This window comes from Ostrea edulis, chromosome 7 (assembly GCF_947568905.1).
Source record: "Ostrea edulis chromosome 7, xbOstEdul1.1, whole genome shotgun sequence".
NCBI classification, from domain to species: domain Eukaryota; kingdom Metazoa; phylum Mollusca; class Bivalvia; order Ostreida; family Ostreidae; genus Ostrea; species Ostrea edulis.
The window spans coordinates 23,429,201-23,450,550 of NC_079170.1; the positions used below are offsets into that span (position 1 = coordinate 23,429,201).

Consider the following 21,350-nt stretch of genomic DNA (forward strand, 5'->3'; position numbering starts at 1 on the left):
TTACTTTAACATTTTTAAAGAAGTCCATTGTATTGCTTTGTAATCAGTGTGGTTATTCAATATCCAGGAGTCAGGAAGAAGAAATTTAAAAGCAGTGCATTTTCACTTGGTAATCCACTAATTGATTCCATAAATTAAACGATGTATTGTATTGTATGTGGATTATTTCAATGAAAATAGGATACAGAAATACATGTAACAGCAACTTTCTGCAACACACTGTGAAATCAACAGTATGTTCAGTGATGGATCCAAAAGGGGGGGGGGGTCAAGGGGTTGAAACACCTCCTTTTTGTCAGAAAAAAGTTCCTAAAGAGGCAAAAATAACACATTCTGAGGGTGGACACCCGCACCTTTTTAAAAATCAAAATCAATGGTACCCTTTCAAAAATTATTGCATCCGCCCCTGATGCCTGACGGACTTGGACTACAAATCAACGCAACTAAACCATACATAAATTGTCTGAGTCTATTTGTGACAAGTGATAGTTCTATCAAAGGTGAAGATAACAAACAGCGGTCAATCTAATAACTCCTATAAACAATACAATTTAGAGAGTTGGGCAAACACGGACCACTGGTCATACCGGAACTGAAATCAGGTGCCTAGGAGTAAGCATCCCCTGTCGACCGGTCACGTCCGCCGTGAGCCCCATATTCCGATCAGGCAAAAGGAGTTATCTGTAGACCGTAATCAAAATCAGTGTGCTAAGAACGGCCTGACAAGCGGTGTGAAACACGTCAGACAAGATTTGAATCAGTGATAGGTTGAATTGGCAAACTAGATCGTTATAACGACCATATAATTTGCAAATACTGACTTTAATTGAGAATGTTGAAAGCCCTGCACCATATACTTGTTTGTCAGTAGCTTGCCTCGATTTAAAAACTGACCGTACGCAGAATAAGCTCTTGCGTATGAATCAAATGAGAGATATAAACCCATATGCAAGTGATAATGGAATATCACTACATAAATATGGGAATTTGACGATGGAGAAGCTGAAATTATCCCGTTTATCATAAAGTTAAGTTGTTAGTTTGCCGTTAATATATATTTTAAATAAAGCATATTAGAATAAAGCAGAAGTGGATGAATCTGTGGTGTTTTATTTTTGTCATTGAAATATTACTGTTTGTTACACCGTGTATAGGAACTTACACGTTTTATTCCTGGAATATAGTATTAATTATGAAGCATGTCATTTGAAAAGATAAATACTTTCCTGACGACCCAGATGATTGACGTATCAAAACCCCTCACTAGTAGATATATATTATTACTACAGTAACTTTATCCGAAGAGTCGGATCACGTCTCGTTGACAGGCGCGGATCATCAGATCACACGAGACGCGAAGCAACTGTGAAGGAAAAGTTGGATAAGGGTATCCCCCATCGCCTCCATTTTGAGAAGTCATTGTGAACAAGAATGTAGATCATTATTTCGAACCCAGTTCGTATCTATCTCAAAATGTGCATCCATTTAATATTTGACAAATGCCATATTCTCGAGAAGGTCACACAATTAACAAAGATTCCGAGTTTCTTCATATTTGGCCAAAAATTGACGAAGCTGAAGCATATACTAATTTCGAAAAATAAAGATCACACATATTTCATACACCTGTATCAGCGGCAACTTTGATATAAGAATGGCTGTATAGGCAATTGTGTACTCCATGTATTTCACAGTGGTGAATCAGGTGACTTTGGCATGACCTTTTACCCCGAAAAATGACGACGAAAGTCAACACAAGGGAAAATTCAAACGAGTAAGCACAGGTAACACCTTTATCAATAACGAATTGTCACATCATTTATATCAACATTTGATTAATTTTCTCATAAACAAATATACATCATGTCTACTAAAATTGTAATTCTACGTGCAAAATAAGCATCATCTTTTTTTAAGCCACGTAATTCACCACCGCGTACTTTATAGCAAAATGTTTTTTTGGAATTTCAAACAAGTATGCCATTTCTTTTTTCAAAACGCCAATTCTACTTAAATATGTAACGTGGAAACCAATGTGGTATCAATAAGTATTACATCTTAAATTCATACATTTCTTGTTTTTTCTTTTGGAAGTTTGATGTGTATCTCTGTTTCTGATTATCTTTGAATACTTACGTAGTTGGGTTGACTAATAACAACATTCTCTACCCAGAGTTCCGTGCGCTACTCGCACTATGAATAAGTGAAGTGTAAGTGAAGCTTGCGTAAAGCGCCCTCTGGTGAGAGAATGTAATAAAAGTGGGTTACACTTCAAATGTCCTTGCGTGTAAGAGAATTCTGGGAGATGAAGTTAGAGCAATTCATTCCTGATATAGTCGCGTTCGGAGAAACAAAAAGATGTATAATGCATAACGTCTTTTTGTAAATCATTAAAATAACTGAGAAATACTTTTAGAATGCTACACCTTTATGTCTTATTTTAGTCCGATTCTAGAAAACTGTATATTAAAATATTTATGTCACTGTTTTAAACTGATTCGCGTCTGACGTTATTCTCCCATACTCTCGCCAGAGAGCGTGTTACGCAAGCTTCTCTTATACCTGTAGTGCGAGTAGCGCACGGAACTCTGGACAGAGAATGGTTCTTTTCCACCAAGAGTTATCGTTCCTTTTCGAGAATGGTCTATTCTGTACCTGTGTTTTATGCAGAAGCCATTTATTAAATCTGTAATGAAGTGCTATTTAGCAGTTCATTGATGCAAACCTTTAAAATATATATTTTAAAGAAAGTCAATAACAATCTGCTTGTGCAGAGAAACCATCGATACTTGGGATTAAGGTGACTCACGACTATAATTAGATGTCAAGAACCTTTACTCTATATTCTTGGCATTGCGATGTATTCTATAGTTAGAGGACAAGAAAATCAATAAGACTTCCTGTCAAAATAGAGCATCATTTTAATGATGACGGTGCTACCGTTCAAACGAGTGCAGGTGCATATTATGTGATGTTACCCGACATGTAACTACAATCATATACATTAATGTGGTTAAATGATTTATATACTATATGTGGTTAAAATATCTAGATACTATATATTTATTATATTTCTATTGAGTATCGTGAAGATTGGTGAATGAAAGCCGAAAATAACGAACAGTGATCAATCTCATAACTCCTATAAACAATACAAAATAGAAAGTTGAACAAATATGGACCTCTTAATGAATGAATGAATTAACCTGAAGTAAGAATTTAAAAGGAAAAGGTCATGTATTTTGATGATAAGAAGATATAAAAGTATGTGTCAAAGTAGATTTTCCCAGGGTTTATTAGTGTATTAGTTAGTCTTTACTTTCATAACTTTTTCCTTCATTTTATGTTAATTTCTCTCTCTCTCTCTCTCTCTCTCTCTCTCTCTCTCTCTCTCTCTCTCGTTTGAAGCGCGTGGCTTTGAAATAAAGATTTACAAAATTATGAACGGATAGGAGGGGTCGAGTGATTGGATTCTCATAATTTTAACTTGAGCTGAAACATACTTTCTGTAGTGTATCAGAAATAAAAATATCCCTGTCATCAGGGGAAGCCCTCATAATAATCATACAAATTGTAATTGTCTTCAAGCATGAAGGTAAAACGGGTTGCAGTCAACATCATGCCATGTATACAGCGTCTTCCATTTACTTTTACAAAACATCAAGCATAAACAATTCACCCTTCGGTTTTTGTAAGAGGCAACTAAATGGGGCGATCCTTCGGATGAGACTGCAAAACCTGACATCCCGTGTCGCAGCAGATGTCTCATGATAAAGTTCGTCACTGTTTAAAGGCGGAAAGTGTCGAGTTTTGCAACCCTTTACAGGCAATTAGACGGAAAGATTATCGAGCGGGAACCAACCTGAACTAATCATAATGACAGGTATATAATTCCGCCGATCGTACAAAGTATGAAAGTTGAGCAATATAAGTAGTACCTATTTTATCTAGATACCCCTTCCAAGTTGATGGCGATCGATACCCCCTCCCCGTTTCGAATATCATGATTATATCATCTTCATATGATTTTACAGCTTATATGTGCATGTAGGTGAACTTCAGTTTATAAAACTCTTCTTTTCATTTTGGAAATGTCAATGGCTGATGCCCTAAGCTTTTTTCAAAAGCTAAACTTGTGTAGAATAATGGTAGCGATATTTCTCTTGATCTCTGTAATAACCGTAGTAGAATTAACCACAGTCATACAGCATAGGCACATCTGTTATTGTTCAGAGTTCCAAATTCTCCTACGGAAGGAATGTTAAATAACCGTCATACTTTGTATACATACTTTGTATTGAACCCAGTTCATTTCCTACAGTATATAGTTTATTGACATTACCTGATTCCATTTTTTCTAGAATACAGTGTAATGTTCAGTCCAGCGCTCGTGGAAATAAAGCATGTTTGGGGTGGAGTTACAGAAATCATCCAGAGTATCATTAATTTATATTTCTGCTGATGAGAATCTTTTGATGGTGATTACTATATTTTATTCCTTATTGTGGCTAAACATTTCAGGCGTATCAAGTGTTCTGTGATTTGTATAGTTCCTTACAAGGAATATAATTACATGCATGGCTATCAGGATTGTATCATGGAAATATAAGGAGAATGAAAACATGCTTTAATTTATATAGCTGTGAAACCGATTGTGCACAACTGTTGTCAGACTAAAATTGTTTTATTTCCCCATAACATAAACGAACAAGGCTGTTTCACGTTTGAAGACCACAGTTCCAATATCGAGAAATATAATTCAATGAAACAACCAAATGTGTATTACTGAGAACGTCATGCTAAAATTAAATAGATCCATATTTGTAGAAAGTCAGTTTTACATAACGCACAATGTTAGTATATGCCAAAGAGTAGGACGGATATACAAATAATATTTCCCTGTCAAAGCAAAGAGAGGAATTGGGCGAACGAAAGTATATGAGGGAGAATTGTACTAAGTAACACAGTGTGCAATCGACCCCCATGAGGATGTTATCATCCTAAGTATTTTATAAACTCTCTGACACGTAGTTCAGTTTTTTGCGTTTCAGGAAAAATCATGAATTATATTCAACTCTGGTACGTATCCGTATTAATGGAATATCTTCATACTGCAATAATACTACTTGCAACCACCATTCCAGGTAAGCATCATGTCTTAATGTAGATGGTTTCCGCGATTACTTTACAATAAATTTATTTGTATTTAAACTAACTAACAGCTACTTGCTAAATGTTCCGAAATTTTAATTTCAACAATTAAAAGCATAAGATATTTAATACAAATGGCTAAACTGTTTTGAGAGGACCTTTATTTTATAATGGCTTATAATATTTACAGATCACACTTTGGGACTGGGCTATAATATATACTCTTGCTATCACAAATTGTTTTCTCTACTTTTACTTATTCTCTAGAAACATGGACATATACAGTCTGCGCACGGTCTCAGCAGACATCAACCAATGGATCTTTTGCTGCCAGTCTTGGTTGTGATGACAGCATGGAGACCTTCTCTCTAACCAATGATGGAGTTAATCAGTCCTGGTCTCTTGAGTTAGACAATATTTATACAATTGATTGGATTTTTCTTTCCATTGGTGCTGGTATGAAACATTATTGCACATTGATGTGTTATTTGATAGAATGTTACCACCTTGCGTTTCCATTTCTGATGCTTCTTTTCAACAGGTACCTACAGTATAGATGTAGAAATAATTGGAGGTGTATCGCCTGTGAAGTGTACGGATCTCACCCAATCTGATGGAATGACTTCAACATCGCTTCAGCAGCTGATAACATGTGAATATCCCAGTGCTGTCTACCGGAAAGGAAATAGAATAAGGATAACTCGAACAGGAAATGGACAAACAAAAGTGTTTGAATTAAAACCAATAGGTATTCTATACTTTGTTTCCATTCTTACTTACACCGCTAATTAACTTGTAATACAAATACCTTTATTCAATTTCCTGTAATGTATCAAAGTGTCGGTATTTTTTATTTGGGTAATGAATGGTGAAGATAACGAACAGTGATAAATCTTATTATTCCTATAAAAACTACAAAATAGAGAGTTGGGCAAACACGGATTCCTGGATATACCAGAGGTGGAATAATGTGCCTCGAGGAGTAGGAATCAAAGATTTGGGTGTGTTGCTTTTTTTAAATATTCAATAGGAAGATATACATGTATTTTCAAATACAATGCTAATAAAAGTTGGTAAGGATATTGAAGATCAATAAAAGAAGTGACGATAACAGTAATAAATCCCATAATCCCATAAATAGAATACAAAATTAAGAGTAGGACCACTGCACACACCATTAAGGAGATAATAGTCTCGATTGAAGTCAGCATTCGCAGATTCTATGATCGTTATAACGATTTAGTTCGTCAGTACAATCTATCATTGAACCAAATGCTGTCTGACGTGTTTTATACCCATTGTTGGGCCATTCTTGGCACACTGATTTTGGCTACGGGTAACTTCATTTACCTTATCAGGATAAAGGTATCACGGCGGGTGTGGCCCGTCTACAGGGGGTGTTTACTCCTCCTAGGCACCTGATCCCACATTTGGTGTGTCCAGGGGTCCGTGTTTGCCCAACTATCTATTTTGTATTGATTTTAGGAGTTATGAGATAGATCACTGTTCGTTATCTTCACCTTTCATAAGATACATTGTACCTAGGAGAAGACAGCTCTCCTGTTGACCGATCACACCAGCCATGAGCACGATATCTTTATATAATAAACTTAGAAATCGCACAATTCACAATCCAATCAACATGACATAGATAAATACATAGACAATCATATTAAAATATATATATACATGCGTATTGAGGTACAAATATAAATATACAATAATGAATATTACAGAATATAATTGGCAAATTTACTTCAACAAGGTTGACCACCTCATTCATAGTTTTAATGAATATAGATTAATTCAACAACAATTTGAAATTCGTAGAAGAAAATAAATTGTGAAATTTTAAAATCTTGGGTCTATGATGTAAAATATACGGTACTAATTTTGATGAAATTTTTTGTGGTAAGTACATTTTCGAAAGTTTTTTAAATTTTCACATGACAAAATATTATGAAATCGCGTATTTCGGAATAACACAAATTACATTTTCTATCTACTCTGGGTATACTAGACCATATCCCCGTTTCTATTGGTAAGCGGTGATTTGTCGTTCTAAATCTTGCAATTTTATGTATTATATAAATATTCAAAATTAACAAGACATAATGTTGACATATAAATTCAAAATTTGTAAACAAGTTGTAAGTTTTATCTTTGCTGCAATTATTCCATTCTGACAATCATTGCTGCTGGAATTGATCATATGATTTTTGTTTTAATGAATTTAGAAGCAACCTTTTATTTTGTACATATTGGAATATTCATACACATGTAATATTAAAGCCTTAATGCTTTTAATATTTTTATCCATTTCGTTTCGATACCATTTAATTTTTGTTATTTTTTTATCAATAAACTGATAAAATAGATATGACAATTTTGTTTCTTTGGCATTGACAATATTGCCCCAAAATTTATTATTCAGATTTTGATATAAATATCTGATGGGCATCTTCCCAATTCTCCATATATCATAATTTTTGGCGTACATAATTGAAGTGAAAAATTTTCCCATGGAACTTAAAAGGTAATAGGTCTATAATTGTTCGGGTCATGTGTGCAACCTTTATTCTAACAGATTGCTATAATATTTTCAAGCATGCCTCAGGCAAAATTCCCGTGTCTAACACTGTACTGAATAAGAGAACGTAAATAGGTAAAAACAGTTTTATTGAGGTTATGATGTACTCATTCAAAATTTCATCTATTTCAGAACTTTTTGTTGTTGTTGATTTTAACAATTTCACAGTTTGATGTATTTAAGTATCAGTAATTGTATCATTCAGTAAAAACTCGTTATTAAACGTATTCTGTTCTTAAACATTTTGAAATCCGTACACACGATAAGCATGTAGAGAACGGCCTAACGATTGGTATGAAACACATCAGACAGCATTTGACCTAATGGTAGGTAGTATTTTTAGATTAGATTGTTATAACTAACACAACATTTCCATAGTGCTAACTTTAAACGAGGTTGTTGAAAATCGTAAAATCCTGTTTAAAAAATCTCCCAAATACCATAAAAAATACAAAATTTAGATGATTGTTTACCTCGACAATACAAAGTACGAAAGCGTTATTAAATGTTTACTACGATAAACATGGTTGTGTTCACAGTAATGATAATGGAATTTAAATATAATTGGCAGTTTCATTGTGGTACATTCTTAAACATCATAACTACACATAATTTGAAGTAAACTCTTATTTCAATCATGAGCTACGAAGTACATTGATACAAAAAGTAGAAAGTAAAATGAAAACTTTATTATTAAATTCTAAATTAGTACTCCAATGATACCTTCAAGAAAACTGCATTTCTAAAGAAGTTTATAGATAGCGTATTTATGGTATTTTGTAATTATACTAAGTCATGTGTATATAGTATACAAAATCTATGTATCTGGAGATAGCAAACATTTAAAAAGCTTAAAACATATTTAATGTCTAATTTCTAGGTTACATTAAAACAGTGAATTTTTCATGCATCGTAACGTTTTCGATTATGACGTCACGAAATAGTGGTATACTTTCATGTCAATGACAATTCAAATTAACGATTTCTTATGTTGATTTTGTGATTGATGAGCAAATATCGCAGACATATATATGAAAATTAGAAGTCGAGGTTGTCTAGTTTTATGCCTTAATTTCACAATCTAGTGACCGGGTTTTATTCTCGAGTCTGGCATTGCATCAATCCTGATGTTGAATTGCTCATTCATAAAGCGTCTAGCATGAAAAGTGAAAGCCATCGTCTTTCGAATAGAACTTGAAGGCAGAAGTACCAAGTAAATGTTGGTGTTAACAAGTTATCGAGACCTCACTGCCACATCCCTGAACATGATGCAAACGTGAACATTTCTGGCACTTCACCTACTGCTGGTGAACCCTTTACATAAATGAAGAAAATCTCGAATAGTACGTTAAATCGAAAACGAAACAAACCTTAGATATATAATAGCAAAATAATCATATGAATAATGAATGGTAACGACAACATGAACAAAACGTCGGTTGAACTTCAAAAATATCCCTGTATTATCCAAAGATTTTGGGGTGGAAGTTCGGGTTTCTGTTGGAATACTGATTTACCCGAAATCTATGCATGCTTTATATTTTGCTAGTCCTATGAATTCCCGATTTCTTGCAATGTCATTCTGAGCGAACATAACAGATTTGTACACGTTGAATGTACATGGGCTTAAACAATTCTTCCAACAACGGGTGCATGTGCCTCTGTTGGAAATGTAGAACTGGCTACATTATGTGAACTTGCAAATGTAACTGCTTCTCCACACATTACCAGCCGACGACCAGGGGTCATTTGTCTTGAACGCACAGTTATATCTAGTATACATATTGCTGAATTTATTATTCTCTCTATTGAAACATGAATATTTCAAAGAAGGCGCAAAAGACCTATTGTGTAATTCAACGTTTATAAAAGTTTACCCTGTGGTGCCCCGGTAGATCGATAGAGCTTAGCTGGTCTACTCTTTTTTGGCCCCTTTTTTGTTTCCGGAAATGGAACAACTTACTATCTGCCATATATCCATACCTTTTAGGGGCTTGGAAGGGTATTTAGCATTACGGAGGATCGGTATAAAAGAGTAGTCGGGTGGAGTTGGGGGTAGTTTGGTTTTCATGAAATCATTTCTTTTTGTCAAGTAATATAGTCCTTTAAAAGCGTTGACAAATTAACAATAGAGTTCACTATTCGTCGATCCACTGATCAAAGTTCGACTCTGCATTCGCAGCTTGCGGCCACGAATTTCATGAATTTATTACACTATCCACTTTCTTTGCAAAATTATTGCGACGATAACCGCGTCCTGTCACTCCTGAGCAAACGCCTAAAACCCTTGACGGCAGATTATATCGTGTTTGAGAACTACAACTACAAATATTTGTACCTGTGTCATTTTCATAGGAAGTATCGAAGTCCATCAAAACTTCAAAATCAATTGACTTGTGTGCAAATTTAGAATAAAACGACGTTCTGGTAGTAAATAAAAATTGTCATATTAGCTTTGCTACGTCATGTTACAGTTGCACATTGCCAAAATTAATCTTTCATTAAACGTTTCATTTATTTTCAATTTCTGATCATTTTACAAGGTAAATATTTATAATGTGTCAAATGTAATACTTTCCATATTTATTGTTCAACATTTGTAATGATTAGATTACAATAATAATGTTTGTTTTTTTTTTTAATTTCTTTACTAGAACTGTCTGGTATTAATCGATCAATGCAACTGAATTCTACGGAATCTTCGAGTGGGTTGTCCAAAGCTTTAGATAACGACATGGACACGTTTTACCAATCACCAGAACAGGCCCAGGCGTCTTGGTTCCTAAAATTGGACAGAAACTATGTGATTAAATGGATTCTTATATCGACATGGGGAGGTATATTTAAGATAAGCGAATAAGTCAAGTAGTAGCCATCAGTAAAACATTTAAAATATGATTTTGAATTGAAACATGAAATACACCATTTTAACTAGGTTATATAGAATTTTTTTGAGATATTGCAAGACATGGCATTAATTAATCATACTATTTTCACTTAAGAAGATATTGTACGTTTTGGGTATTATAATAGTCGGGACTCATACCTTCTATTGATCAACTCATATATGAAATTAAACTTTATTTTAAAGAAATTGATTTTCTGGAGTATAAAACTTTATTCATGTAAAATATATAATGTATAAAATATCAAAGATTGATTGATTACGGTTTTACGCCGTTTTGGCAATGTTTCAGCCATTTACATCGGTGCAAAATGTATGTTTGAACTTCTAAAAACATGTATAGAGAATGTGTTATTTCGTATTGAACAATTATGTTGTCTTGTTATTTTTTATCAGGAAATTATGAAGTACACTTTAAAGAAGATGACGCAATAACGAGTTCATCAACAATGTGTCAGAATTTCAGTCTCCATGGAATAAAGCAACAATACAAAGCCTTGGAATGTTACAAAGAAATGAAGGGGGATACCATTCTTATAAAAAGGACCGATGACGGACCATTGAGGCTGTTTGAAGTGTATCCTATAAGTAAATAACGGAGTGAAGACGAAACAATATCAATTCCTGTAGTACTACTTCCGCTTCTTTTTCGCGAAACTTGAAATTGATTGAATGGACCGAGTATACTGTCAATTCAATGAATGTTTAATTATCAAAACGCATATCGAAATTCCCAGATTAAATTTCGTTTAATATTTGTTTCCCAGTATGTACTGCAGGTCGCTATGGACCAGACTGCGCTAAATGCAGGAAGGAGTGTGTGTCCTGCAGTCCTATAACAGGTGTCTGTAACCAATGCCATGGACCGTTCTATGGTGACTTTTGTCAGCACCAATGTCCAACAAACTTTCTCAACGCTACGTGTGACCAGACATCAGGGACGTGTGAGAGCTGTATAGAGGGTTACTATGGAAAGTGTTGCACTCATGAAATCACTACAGCGTCAACAATTAAAGGTGCATTTGCCTTACCTTATAGTACTCTCATACCTTGATATCAATGACAATCAAAGTCGGAGGAAACTACCTGAGTAAAAGAAATATTTTCCTTTTGTTATACATGTATATATAGTCTTGGCCCCGCCTTTTACTTATCTTATTTTCTAATTAAGGTTTTGTTTTTGTTACAAACTTATATTTGAATGAACGTATATATAATACAAAAACTCTAATAAGTAGGAAACGAATCGAAGAATTATTTTGTTGGCCCACACACAATGAGTTTAATTACAGCGGTATACTATTGAGTATTTAATTTCAACCCGATATCAATGACATTATATTATGATAGGGGTGTTCTCTATCCTTCTAAATGCTTGAAATACAATTGACAACGTATATCACTCGGTAGTTTGGTTTTTTGTTTATGTTCAGAAACTGAAGCGTTCACACGAAAAACCAACAATGATGAGGTCACCACAAACTGTGATGAGGACACCACCATTTCTGACAAAATGGTTGCCGAACAAGGTACACTCTCATGACTTACAATCAATTCAATGTTACATTTATAACAGTACTATATGTTTATGAATGGTATGATTCTAACCCTAAATCCTGTACTATTATAGGCTGTAAGACAAACTAAAGCTCTTACATTATTTACATGTATTTGTTAATCGGAGGCATTAATGCATACATGTGCATACATGAACACATATAAATATAACAATCTCCGGAGTTTTATTCCAGATGCAGATAGAGAGGTAAATAACCTGACTGTCATATTGCTGACTGTTCTCGTGGTGTTAATTCTGGTATTGGTCCTAACTGTGGTTGTCCTCTTTAACAAAAGGTAAAGCTTACATTGCCCTTTACAACTCAACTTCATATTCCATTGCATGACGACACATAAACCCGTGATAGACGTATGGTATTTGATATGACTACTGATAACTCCGTTTACCTGATCAAGATATACACTGGTATTAAACTGATGATAGTAACGATTGTTACTATCATTCCAAGATGACGGAAGGAAATTCCAGAAATACCACATTTACTTATTATATATATTAGTATTGTTTATTTGCGAATGATATGTAGGTAAGAAATATCATACACTAGCAACAATTACGATCAGGTGTTATTTTATCTTTTATACGGCTCATATGAACAGAAAATTCGTCGTTGAAAAAATAGCGAGGATGATAGTAACGAAAGTTTTACGTTACTATCATCATTCATTTCCGTTACTATCATCCACGCTGTTTTTTCAACGACGAATTTTCTGTTCATATGAGCCGTATAAAAGATAAAATAACACCTGATCGTAATTGTTGCTAGTGTATGATATTTCTTACCTACATACCATTCGCAAATAAACAATACAAATAGATATAATAAGTAAATGTGGTCTTTTCGGAATTACCTTCCGCCATCTTGGGATGATAGTAACGATCGTTACTATCATCAGTTTAATACCAGTGATATAGGGCTTAGGGCGAGTGTGACCGGTCGACAGGAGATGGTTACTCCTCTTAGGCAACTGACCCCACATTGGTATATCCAGGGGTCCATGTTTCTCAAACTCTATATATTGTATTGCTTATAGGAGTTATGATATTAATCACTGTTCGTTATTTTCACCTTTCAAATGATAGTAAGTTCTGTATTTTACATTATATAAATGGTAATAATATTGCCGCATTGCTATTGACTTCAACGAAGAAATAACCTGTAGATTATACATGTAGCCCATCTTCAGACATTTTGTAAAGATATGCTAAATTTCATTTTCAATTATTTTAGCAAGAGAACAAGACAAGACAAAACAGAAAAAGAAAATGGCCTCCTCGTGGAATTCCATAGAGTGGAGTCACGAAATGAGTCCGAGCTGGAGGAGATTCCCCAGGACGAGTCTTTGTTCGTAGAGGAGGAAATCATTACCGTAGAGTACAGTAATTTGATGTCGCAAAGAATTTCTATAGATCAATTCATTAGAGAATTACCAGAGAAAAAGGACAACGAAGTACTAGCGAAAGAATTTAACGTGGGTATCCATTTATGTGATGCATCATATATGATACATCATGTACCCCTAGCGAATTTGATATGTTTTTTTTAATCTCAAATGAATTGTAATATTTAATGATAATGAAAAAAAATCTTCTGACGTTCAAACCAATGGTAATGAAGTTTTTCACTTGATTTTGGTCAGCACCAATTTACGATTTGTCTGTACATGTAAATATATCACTTCCATCAGGTAAGACGGCATGTAGAGATAATGTAGTACTTGCACAATAACAGTGTTTTTTCTGCAATAAGGATATATGTACAGCAATCAGTATTAGGCATATACAGCTCAAAATCTTAAATAAAACTCAAAACTTTCTTCTTAGAATAAAATCTATGTAAACTATGTTATTCTTCTATCAAGTTTATGAATTTGGTAGCATTGGTATTTCAATCCTTTGGTTTGATCACAGGATCTTCCCACCGGACTACTAGAATCTCATTCGAATGCCCTGAGGGCATCCAACAGAAAGGGAAACCGATACAAAGGAATTTATCCATGTGAGTACAAATTTTGACTGGAAATTGAGTATAAAAAGAAAATCTGAAAACGCACGTGCCTCTTTCATGTACATATGTTTTGGGGTTGTTTTTTCAGATGACTATAATCGTGTGGAGTTGATGAGAGAAGATTTTAATGACAGCGATGACTTTGTCAATGCATCCTACATTAATGTTAGTTCATAGTTATGAAATGAACGTACATCGTTTTAATTTTTCCTCAATTTGAGAATGTTATAACAATAACACTACAGGAAGAAAGTCATAATTATATTCTAAAAGCAGGGTTAATTTGTGTAAAGCATATATTTTCAGGGTATCAACAAGGAACGAAGTTACATCGCTGCGCAAGGTACACACTTCATTTTGAAAAACGGAATTACACTTGTTAATGACAGTAATAGATAAGTTCCCTGTGTACTCATATTAAATGCGTTAATTTGAAGGAGGCCGTTTTCAAACCTTCCTGAAACGACAAATTAATTGATAAGCACTTAATTTAGCTTTAGAATAGTATGCATCTATTAAAAATGGATTATCATAATAGATTAAGAATATGTTGTTAAAATGTATGCTCAAACACTTAATATCTAGGTCCTTTCACCCCCAAGACGTTGGAGGATTTCTGGACCGTGATCTGGCAGAACGACTCAACACGGATCGTTATGCTGACTAATCTTTACGAGGGAGACAGAGTAATTGTGCTTAACTTGAAATAATCGAATGATTATTTGCATGATTGATGTGTTAATATGTTTTAACTTACACAATTAATGAATAAGTTTGTTTGGGGGTTGGGGGTTGGGGGGGGGGGTTTCGGGGGGGTTCGCTTTTTTTTTTTGTATCAAAAGGTCTATTTTACGTAAATGTTTTACCCTAGGAAGAAATGATAGAATATATGCATAAGTCAAACTGTATACACGTAAATCATTTGCATAGTACCGGTATATGTTACTGGATAAAATTCACAAAGCAGTGTTAGTAATGTAGTGTTTAGGGGGTTTGCTTTGTTCACGGAGATTCCTTGATTGAAAACGCGGCAAACCTAATACTCATGATATAGGTGGTGACTGCTCCTTTACCAAGGAATCGGCTTTATCGGTCTTTTAATATATGGCAACTTTTAGGTGTACACCCCGTCTCACGGTAGGTGGCTGTACGATAAAAAGCCCCCACCACTACGGCCTTGAGCGTCAAGCATTGGTAAAAATTTATGGCACTCCAATTAAAGCTCACGATATTTCTACATATGTATTCATGTAAGAAAAATTCCCTGGAGCTCCAAACAACATTAATGCGCACAAGATATTTGAGGTTGTAGTTTTCTTTTCCATATTATCAAATGATATAGAACACATTACCAGGTGGATGTTCACAGTTTCAAACGTCTTCGTGTTTCAGATAAAGTGTCTGAAGTACTGGCCGGACACGCTGCTGGACATTGGCCCTTACGTCATCACACTGGACACTGTGGACGTGTATGATCACTATGTCCTGCGATATATGACTGTTCAACATCAGGTACTTCCTTATTTCGTTATCCCTCCCTCTCCTTGTCAAAATCACAATTACATTGTATATCATCGAGTTAAAATCATAATTACACCGCATATCATCGAATTAAAATCACAATTACACCGCATATCATCAAATTAAAATGACAATTACACCGCATATCATTGAGTTAAAATCATAATTACACCATATATCATCAAGTTAAAATGACAATTACACCGCATATCATCATGTTAAAATCACAATTACACAACATATCATCGAGTCAAAATCACAATTACACCACATATCATCAAATTAAAATGATAATTACATCGCATATCATCAACTTAAAATGACAATTACACCGCATATCATCATGTTAAAATGTCAATTACACCGCATATCATCAAGTTAAACTCACAATTACATCGCATATCATCAAGTTAAACTCACAATTACATCGCATATCATCGAGTTAAAATCACAATTCGACCGCATATCATCGAGTTAAAATCACAATTACACCGCGTATCATCGAATTAAAATGACAATTACATCGCATATCATCGAGTTAAAATCACAATTACACCGCATATCATCAAGTTAAAATCACAATTACACCACATATCATCAAGTTAAAATCACAATTACACCACATATCATCGATTTTGCATACTCATATTTTCACATATCATCGAGTTTGCATATTTAAATGAAGCACAATAATGATACATGCCAGCATGAAACATTGCAGTCCATCTCCATACTCACACTATTTACACACACACACACACACACACACACATATATATATATATATATATATATATATATATATATATATATATATATATATATATATATATTAAAAGAAATAGAATAAACAGTACACAAAGTTAAAAATTTAACGCAATCGCTTTCATTTTATAATCATCAGTTACAACATATAACCCAAGGAACTCTAATGTTACACCTATCGTTCGGCAACTCAACGACCTACTAAAAACAGATGAAAAAATGGGGAAAATTATGAAGAAATATACTTTTATCAACAGCAAGAGACAACCAAAAAATATTAGGAGACTGTTATGTTAATCTAATTTTCAGGAAAAGTCCAACAAAAAAAATTTCACCGTTACCAAATGTGACGATCGGCGATGCGGAACGTGCCCATACTTAAGGGAAGGAAGTTCGTTCGAATTTAACAACAAGGAATTTACGGTAAATTCAGATATGACGTGCTCCACCAAAATTTAATTTATGTTATAACATGTGCTGGCTGTGGAAAACATTATATCGGTGAAATTGGAACTACTCTGCGAACTCGTATACGAGTTCATAAACAACACATTTCAGCACCCGAATACAGAAAAATTAAAGTTAGTGAACATATAGATGTGTGTGGCCACGGACAATTCAGTGTATTTCCGTTTTATAAACTGTATACAGAAAATACTATTTCCCGACGAGAAAAAGAAAGACACTTTATTAAGACTTTAAAACCGGCTCTCATTAGCTTACTGTAAAATATGTTTACTGTTATTATCTATGACGTCATAACATGCTTAACGTAAAATCCTTTTCCCTTCATTCGTTTATGACGTCGTTATGTACGTGAAATGTTAGGACGCCTTTATGACGTCAAACCATTTCAAAACTATTTTAAAATGTAACGCCTGAGGATTATAAAATGAAAGCGCTTGCGTTAAATTTTTAACTTTGTGTACTGTTTATTCTATTTCTTTTAATATTTCATACCGGACACTGTGATTTTTTTTAAAAACACAATTTGGATATATATATATATATATATATATATATATATATATATATATATATATATATAAAGCACTAAATAATCACAACTAGGTACTGAACATTTTCGCCCCAGCCCGGGGTCAAACCAGCGACGTACGGCACCCACCGTCTAGCAAGATTGTCAAACTAGTGCGTAAGTCCACTCGGCCACAACGACTTCCCTAAAAAAGGAAGTTTTGTTATGCTCCTAAAGCCCTACTTATACACACTGATGCAATTTCCAACAGTCGCTGTGTCATTCAGTGTTTAAGATATTTTATAAGGAGAGTGGATCTCTCGATGCAATTGTATAGAATATTTATATGTATATATATTAGGATGAAGAGAAGAGGGTAACACAGTTCCACTTCACCACTTGGCCGGACAACTCCGTCCCAGATGATATGACGTCACTCATATGCTTCCGTAACCTAGTAAGAAATGGACTGAGCATTTCAGATGGGCCAGTGGTCGTCCATTGCAGGTAAGCGAAATGAGTGTACCCGGCCGTATAGCAGTTTTATTGAAGCGAACTTCAAACCTGAAGGTTACCTACCACTATTGAGTACAAGTATTACAGCCATAAGGAATCAAACGTCAAACTTAAGCAAATATGCTAATATCATACATTATGTCCATCCTCACTGCTTTTAATTGTTCTTTACGGTATTTTGTTTATATTGCTTCAGGTTTGTAAATTTGCGGACTTGACTTTCAGAATTTCGAAAGTATACACTCATTCAAAAACAAGTATAAACTTATATAAGAAGATCACGAAATTCTTCGATATCCGTTTATTGTTTTGACTACGACAGATAGACAATAGTATACATATGTAAATAGATAAAATGTCGAATTCATATATTTTAGCGCCGGGATTGGTAGAACGGGGACGTTTATCTCCCTTGATTATCTCCTGGAAGAGAGCGTTATGGAACAGACCATTGATGTCAGGGGATATGTTGCTTCTCTAAGACAGCAGCGGGTAGGATCTGTACAAACATGTGTAAGTGCTATCTCTCTTTTAACATAAAGAACGGGGTAATACCATCTAATGAATGAAACAAATATATTTGATTAATTCATTTTTTTAAAAATTGTCATTCATCATATACAGGGGATGTTTACTCCTCCCAGACACCTGATCCCACCTCTGATGTGTCGAGGGGTCCGTGTTTGCTCAACTCTCTGTTTTATATTGTTTGTAGGAGTTATGAGATTGATCACCGTTCGTTATATTCGCCTTTCATACATATGTACATAGCAATTTAATACAATGAACGTGTATGAACAACAGATTAGATATGCCTATGAACTCATTAAAGTTATTTTAGCTCTGAATCTGCAATTTTTATTTTGTTGTAAAATGGGATAATATAGTAGTTTTGTATGTAAATTTAACCTTAATCATTGATAAAATTGAAAATTAAATTTAAGATTCTATCAAAATAAAGAGTTAGGTTCTATAGTATAGAATATATAGTATTTTATAGAAATTAATTTTTGTTAGGAAAGAAAATAATGTATAATTTGAATTTGATTATTTTCTAACATAAATATCAACAACAAAGGTTTAAAAACATTATTTTTGTCTGTCTTTGATCATAATTTTACAACAAACATTTTCGACACTATATTGACAATCAATATTGCCATTGATCCTTTGACGTTGGGGAACAAACGTTTGTGAATCAAGTGATTTAGGAAATGAAGTTAAAACCTCGAATAATTAAAAACAATGTTTACTCTAGTAACTGTTTACCAGTAGTTAAGCCCAACAATATGTGGATATTTATGATACCATAAAGACATCTAACCAAGCTAAGGATGGGAGCATGTAGGTGTGTATGTTTGGGTTGGTGGGTAGGCACATGCGTACCTGTGTGTTTTGGTTAAATTATTGTTCGAATTAAAATCACATAGCTACCATCTATTAAAGTGGTGAGTAGGTATAAATAACATGAAGCTTAAACTACAAATAGGAAATCAATGGACTCTGGGTTGGAATATTCAGGCTAGACAGCGGAGCATAGTTCAGATTTTGGACATTTGACCTCCATCTGGTGATCTTCAGTTAACCTTCATCTGGTAACCGTTTGTAGTGATTCAGTGGTTACAGTGTTTGCTTCGTGGCTGAGAAATCATGGGTTCAATCACTCCTCTTACCAAACAAAAGATTTCTATAAGTTCGTGATCTTTCTCTTGCCATTCACTTGGCATTTAGAAGTGAGGGTCGCGGGTCCTTCAGCATTATACTATATAAACCGACATTCCACAACACTCGGCGTGAGTAGTATAAAGAATCATCACTGCCACGGCCGAGAGCACCATGTTTGGGAACAAATGTTGGGGCTCTTTACCCACTGATGGTGAAGTCTAAATACATGTATAAGTTTTAAAAATCCAAGAAAGGAACGGACGTTAACACGTAAAAAGAAAATTAACAAAACCATCGGGGACATCCCTGTTTGATTGAAAGGTTTTCGAATGCGACATAAAGTAAGAAATAAATGCTAGTAAACAAACACAACCTTGTCAAAAGGAGAGATTAGAAGCTTAAACTTGGTACGGATGTTGATAAAGAATATGCATGACCATGAATCACTGTCACTAAACATAGCAAATCTTAGTGCAGAGCACAGCATAACCAAATTTGATTATTTATGTGTAGCGATGATTCATGATCTATTTCCTGCTTATATCGGTCCTTTTCTTATTTTTAGGAGCAGTACATCTTTCTCCATGATGCACTGGTTGAAGGACTTACAAACATGAACGTTCGCCATAGCTGTCTATCTGTGTTGTAATGCTGTTTTGTCAGGCAGTGCTGTCTGTTCTAATATTATGGATTTTCAAACTGTACATGCGTTTCTGCGGAATTAATGTTTTCATTTCTGCTTGATTAATGTAAATTTTAAAATATTTCATATTTCCAAAATTTATAGGATACGTACTTAATTGGGGATTGAACATACTGTTAATATTAGCCTTAGAATTGCATTGTCTCTAGAACTAAATTGAGCGTATGAGTATCGAAAATTTAATAAACATGAGAATAATTGTCAATTTGTACTATATTAATATTGTTTGAGGTTCAATTTATTCCATATCTTACTGTATATATATATATATATATATATATATATATATATTCATTCCTGAAATACAGCAAGGATGACTTTATGCAGTGTTTTGTGGATTCGAGACTACTCTGGGTATTCCCACAACTAGTAATATATTCAATTCACAATTAACTCTTCCTCCTGAAGAGATGGTCATCAGTGTAGCCCCGTCTTTAAAAAAGAAGAATAATTCTTAACATCTTCTGAGGCCTGATCTCTTTGACGCTTGTGTCGAGTTTTTATCTTGAGTTTATGTATGAAACGAGTTTTAAAAAATGTTATTCTCTTGCTACTGTTTTCTACTCGGCATTTTGCACTGAGGTCCAAGGTAGTTAAACGTACATTAGCAAGAAGGAAATTTTTGTATTGTGATTGAAGGCATACTACACATAAAAACGTAATCCTTTCATGACGTGTTTCATGAAATAAAAAAGGAAATCTCAACGAAATAAGACGTAAACAAGAAGAAAATTTCAAATTGCGTTAAAATGGGAATAACTCTTCTATTTTATCATTTACGACTGTTAATGCTGATTTAACAGTACTTAACATCCTTTTTACTGGCGCCGATAATTCGTCATCGGTAAAACCTGTTTACGACTGATTGACAGCATTGATACCGAACAAAGTTCGTAGTGCAAGGCTCTAACGGTAACACGTATGTGAAAGGAAAAAGTCAAAACCAGCTAAAGAGATGCGAATATCTCTAC

General features: G+C 34.2%; 2 protein-coding genes across 6 annotated transcripts in view; one reads left to right on the plus strand and one right to left on the minus strand.

The window, feature by feature from the left end:
• Positions 1-21,350, minus strand: part of LOC125656040 (uncharacterized) — a 189,938-nt gene that overhangs the window by 39,580 nt on the left and 129,008 nt on the right. The gene's annotated exons all lie outside the window — the stretch shown is intronic.
• LOC125656003 (receptor-type tyrosine-protein phosphatase T-like) lies at positions 4,398-20,584 on the plus strand. Of its 5 annotated transcripts, XM_056143721.1 has the most exons (19): positions 4,398-4,478; positions 5,052-5,144; positions 5,419-5,607; positions 5,693-5,899; positions 10,396-10,578; positions 11,043-11,234; positions 11,414-11,662; positions 12,080-12,175; positions 12,398-12,500; positions 13,457-13,697; positions 14,137-14,224; positions 14,322-14,398; positions 14,540-14,576; positions 14,819-14,919; positions 15,626-15,745; positions 16,829-16,942; positions 17,857-18,002; positions 18,389-18,524; positions 20,242-20,584. In XM_056143721.1, exons 2-19 carry the CDS (start codon positions 5,060-5,062, stop codon positions 20,323-20,325), a joined length of 2,448 nt encoding a protein of 815 aa, XP_055999696.1. In that variant the 5' UTR covers positions 4,398-4,478; positions 5,052-5,059; the 3' UTR covers positions 20,326-20,584. The 5 variants fall into 5 exon arrangements, with proteins under 5 accessions (XP_055999696.1, XP_055999697.1, XP_055999699.1 ...); XM_056143722.1 differs by lacking the exon at positions 4,398-4,478 and having other exon boundaries at positions 4,635-5,144; positions 18,404-18,524; XM_056143724.1 differs by lacking the exon at positions 4,398-4,478 and having other exon boundaries at positions 4,642-5,144; positions 5,419-5,557.

Coding starts and splice junctions, on each gene's coding strand:
- LOC125656003 (XM_056143721.1), top strand. CDS start 5,060: ATGAATTATATTCAACTCTGGTACGTATCCGTATTAATGGAATATCTT. Junction 5,900..10,395: donor GTTTGAATTAAAACCAATAG/GTATTCTATACT, acceptor TTTCTTTACTAG/AACTGTCTGGTATTAATCGA. Junction 10,579..11,042: donor TCTTATATCGACATGGGGAG/GTATATTTAAGA, acceptor ATTTTTTATCAG/GAAATTATGAAGTACACTTT.